The 4,565-nt window shown below is 36.6% G+C and overlaps 2 protein-coding genes across 2 annotated transcripts; one reads left to right on the forward strand and one right to left on the reverse strand.

Annotated features, from left to right (window-relative positions):
- Window positions 1-291: 291 nt before the first annotated feature.
- LOC147382605 (Pentatricopeptide repeat (PPR) superfamily protein) lies at window positions 292-2,491 on the forward strand. The gene has a single exon (XM_086429378.1). It carries the CDS (start codon window positions 385-387, stop codon window positions 2,218-2,220), a length of 1,836 nt encoding a protein of 611 aa, XP_086285504.1. The 5' UTR covers window positions 292-384; the 3' UTR covers window positions 2,221-2,491.
- Window positions 2,492-4,008: 1,517 nt separating this feature from the next.
- LOC147382606 (protein RALF-like 32) lies at window positions 4,009-4,356 on the reverse strand. Its single transcript, XM_086427198.1, has one exon. The coding sequence runs from the start codon at window positions 4,354-4,356 to the stop codon at window positions 4,009-4,011; it is 348 nt and encodes a 115-aa protein (XP_086283324.1).
- Window positions 4,357-4,565: the final 209 nt, after the last annotated feature.

Below are 4,565 nucleotides of genomic sequence, written 5' to 3' on the forward strand. Positions count from 1 at the left end.
TCAGTATTTTCAAAATGTTGCTAATGTTGATAATTTGATAACATTTTGGCAACATCACGTGATAGTTGTATAAATATTAGTAATATTTTGAAAATACTGAAAACCTTTGTAATTATTTGAGAATTTTAACCTTTTAATAATTTAAAATTATATAATTCTTTTAAGAAAAAAAATTTAAATATAACTGCGCAACTCTTCCAAGTTTTCAATATGACTCGGTGAATATCCGATTTGAATAGGCCAAATAACTCGAATTGCAATCTGAGTCGACTCGACAAGATTTAAAATACACAACAACAAAATTGCCAAAAAAGAAACAAAAAGACCAAAAATGTCCTGGAACTCTGTTGTTATTGTGGCCTTAGACCAAAGGAGAGCGAATTAATGTACTTCTCTCACCAGCTTCTTCATCAACTCAGATCTTGCGCAAAACAACAAATCCCATTACGCGGAAAACAAATCCACGCCCAAATCATCAAAACAGGTCTGGAACAATGGGCACCACTCCCCAATAATCTAATCGATTTGTATGGCAAATGCTGTCTCCTTCAAGACGCTCTCCATCTATTCGACGAATTGCCTCAACGAGATCTTGTTTCATGGGATTCCATTCTCACTGCTCACAACCAATCCAATCTTCCCCACCAGACCATATCGATGTTCCCTGTCATGTTCTCAATCGATCAGTTACTACCCGATAATTACGTCTTTGCCACTCTCGTTAAGGCCTGCACCAGCTCGAGTGCTCTTAGGCAAGGCAAACAAGTTCATGCCCGCTTTATTTTATCGCCTTTTATGGATGACGACGTTGTTAAATCATCGCTTGTTGATATGTATTCAAAATGTGGGTTAACCTATGATGCCCGTCAGGTTTTCAATTTGATTTCTTCGAAGAATTCCGTTTGTTGGACTGCTATGATTAATGGGTATGCTCGAAACGGTCAAAATTTGGATGCTGTTGAGATTTTACGGATGATGCCAGTGAAAGATTTGTTTTCTTGGACTGCTTTGATTTCTGGGTTTGTGCAGAGTGGAGATGGGATTGATGCAATTCAGCTATTTACAGAGATGCGGAAGGAAGAAATCCAAATTGAAGACCCTTTTGTTCTTTCAAGCATTGTTGGAGCTTCAGCTAATTTAACTATATTGGAACTTGGGAGACAGATTCATTGCCTTGTTATAGTTCTTGGCTATGAGTCTAGCGTTTTTGTTAGTAACGCACTTGTATCTATGTATGCCAAATGTAGTGATATTTTAGCGGCAAAAAATGTCTTTAATAAGATTCGTCAAAGAGACGTAGTTTCGTGGACTACAATTATAGTTGGAGCAGCTCAACATGGTCGAGCTGAGGAGGCATTAAAGTTGTATGATGAGATGGTTTCAGAAGGATTAAAACCAAATGAAGTTACCTTTGTTGGAATAATCTATGCTTGTAGCCATGCGGGTTTAGTCAATAGAGGTTATCATCTCTTTGATTCCATGATTCAAGATTACAAAATTAATCCATCTCTACAACATTATACTTGCTTGTTGGATCTTCTCGGGCGATCAGGGCATCTAGTTGAGGCTGATAATCTAATTAAAATGATGCCATTCGAACCTGATGAAGCTACTTGGGCTTCTTTGTTAAGTGCTTGTAAACTCCATGGAAATACCCAAATGGGAATAAGGATTGCTAATCATCTATTAAGTCTAAAACCGCGGGATCCTTCAATCTTTGTGCTCCTATCTAATACCTATGCCGGTGTTGGTATGTGGGATGATGTCTCCAAAGTGAGGAAACTAATGTCAGTTATGGCGATTAGAAAAGAACCCGGTTATAGTTGGGTGAATTTGAGTAAGGAGAGCAAAGTATTTTATGCTGGTGAATTGTCTGATTTTATGAAAAATGAGATTATTGGGTTGCTTAAGGAGTTGAGTACAGAGATGAAGAAGAGAGGTTATGTTCCAGACACTAGCTTTGTTTTACATGATTTGGAAAAACAAGAGAAGGAACAACAGCTGTTTTGGCATAGTGAAAGGTTGGCTGTGGCTTATGGGTTACTTAAGTCTGTTAAAGGATCGACAGTTAGAATCGTTAAAAACCTTCGTGTTTGTGGGGATTGCCACATAGTTCTCAAGTTCATTAGTAGTATAACAAAGAGAGAAATTGTTGTTCGTGATGCAACTCGTTTTCACCATTTCAAGGATGGGAGATGCTCATGTGGTGATTTTTGGTGATATTTAAGCCCTGCTTGGTACCACGCAATCATTTGCAAATGCAAAAGATTTGCACAGGCTGCAAACCATTTGCTGAAATTTGCACCGCAAAAAAAATCCTTAATGTAACCAAGCATCTGTAAATTAGATTCCAACAAATCATTTGCATTTGCAAATGTACCAAGCAGGGCCTGAGTGGATGTATTCTGCAAACTTAAACATCCAAGGATGAATTATTGCAAATATGTAGTTCACAAGTTACAGAATTTGTAGAAAGCATGACTTTGCTAAATTTTTTTGCTCTCACCGTTTCAATTATAGCTTTAATGGAAAAGTAATTTGATCATTCATATATATATCTTGCTTGTTCGTACAGCCATATTTTATTTGGTTAAGTAAGCTGGACTCGAACTCATAACTTGGAAGCTGCTTTTCAATACCAAGCAAGTCTGAGCTATGGTTCCAAGCCTTAGAAAAATGTGTTTGTTCCACACGCGGCAGAGTTATTCAATATAGAACCATCAGTATTGATCTTCAAAACAATTTTGGAGAGCAATCCAATTTTTCTTAATGACAGATTGGAGAATTGGATTAAAATCTGCGCCCCGTTTTTCCTTAACGTGACTGAGTTTTTCTCGTAAGATGAGAGTTGTTGAATTATGCAACACAACCAGAAATCTGAAAAAAGAATACCCCGTGTGTGAGAGTTATATTGTAAAAAATTCTTTGATTAAACTCGATTAACATTCATTGAACATCTGAAATATTTGATCATTCTCGAGATTAAAACTTTTTCCATGACAATTCACTTCTCCCTTAAGAGATAATGATCTAGGTCTTTTTTGTAGGGTGGTGTTTAGAGGCCCTAAAGAGAGCCTCCAAACATAGTGCCAAACATTTTTTCAATGTATGAGTTAGATGTTTTGGAATGGGCTGATTTTTTGTGAGGATAATCTCTATGATGAGGAGATCATCCTCGTCAAAAATCAGTTCATTCTGAAAATTTTAACCTCATCAAAACTGGTTTAAAAAATTCGGACGGTTCACGATTCTTCAACTTGTAAATTAGGAATAGAAATTTCAGAAGGAACTGAATTTTGGTAAGGATGATCTCTTCAAAACAGAGATCATCCTCACAAAAAATCAGCCCATTCTGAAACTTCTAACCCATGTTAAAAAAAATATTTGGCACAATGCTCGGCTCTCTTTACGACCTCCTAACACTTCCCCTTTTTACATTGGAGGTGTTGAAGATATTTCCACATCCCGCAGCCAAAGTCCAGGAGTATCCTTTCATTGGGGAAGCGAAATCATCACATAGGATCTTGGGATCTGGGAAAATGATCTTGGCTAAACAATGAGGATCTCTGTGTATGCATATGCCTCATGGATTACATAGGAAATCAAGGAGAATATGATTTCTTCTTCTTATGTATCTTTTATTTTTATTTTTGTTCACAGATCTGGAATAATCTAAAGCCAAGATTAACGAAACGAGATGCGGAATTGGAATTTAAAACAACAATTTAAATGCTTAAATAAACTCTTGAAGATGAACATATAATAATACAAATAATAATTCCCATTCAGTTGAACATTTTAATTTAAAACAACAATTTAAATACTTAAATAAACTCCTGAAGATGAACATAATAATACAAATAATAATTCCCATTCAGTCGAACATTTTAATTTAAAACAACAATTTAAATACTTAAATAAACTCTTGAAGATCAACATATAATAATACAAATAATAATTCCCATTCAGATATGGCATATGGGTGGTAAAAAGTTGGAACATTTTAATTCATGGTCTACATCTGTATGTTTTGGAGCAGACTCTTTTGGGAGGATTTGATGCTTGAGGGAGACAATTGCCATTGTTGGAGATAGACTGACCCTGCGGACCTCTGCACGCAGGTTGGTCTCCTCTCCCTACTGCCTGTTTGGTTATATGGTCATGAGATTGTGCAAGAAACCTTCGACTTATCTCGGACTCCATTAACATCTCCTCCTCCTCATTGCATTCTGAAACAGACCCATTGCAGTATCCGTAGCTGAAAGAAGATAGTGTACCAAGGAGTATTAGTACAAGTAATAGTAATGTTGCAAGCAGACAAGTGAAGGATGATGATCTCTTAGACCCTTGAATCATTTTTGCTCTCGAAGGCCCTCTATCATTTCATACTCTATTTAATTTACCACAGGAGCCCAGAGGCACCGACAACATTAATTATTTATTATTATTATTATTAATTTTTTTTGGATAACGAAGGTTATCCGGATCAGCTTGCGCGCGCCAGACTCGTTCGACAGCAGATTCGTTTGGCCCCAAGTCGGTACCATCACATATTGTTTATTTTC

The sequence above is a fragment of the Akebia trifoliata genome, chromosome 16, assembly GCF_017979445.1.
Source record: "Akebia trifoliata isolate Shusen 1 chromosome 16, ASM1797944v1, whole genome shotgun sequence".
Lineage (NCBI taxonomy): Eukaryota > Viridiplantae > Streptophyta > Magnoliopsida > Ranunculales > Lardizabalaceae > Akebia > Akebia trifoliata.

Coding starts and splice junctions, on each gene's coding strand:
- LOC147382606 (XM_086427198.1), bottom strand. CDS start 4,356: ATGATTCAAGGGTCTAAGAGATCATCATCCTTCACTTGTCTGCTTGCA.
- LOC147382605 (XM_086429378.1), top strand. CDS start 385: ATGTACTTCTCTCACCAGCTTCTTCATCAACTCAGATCTTGCGCAAAA.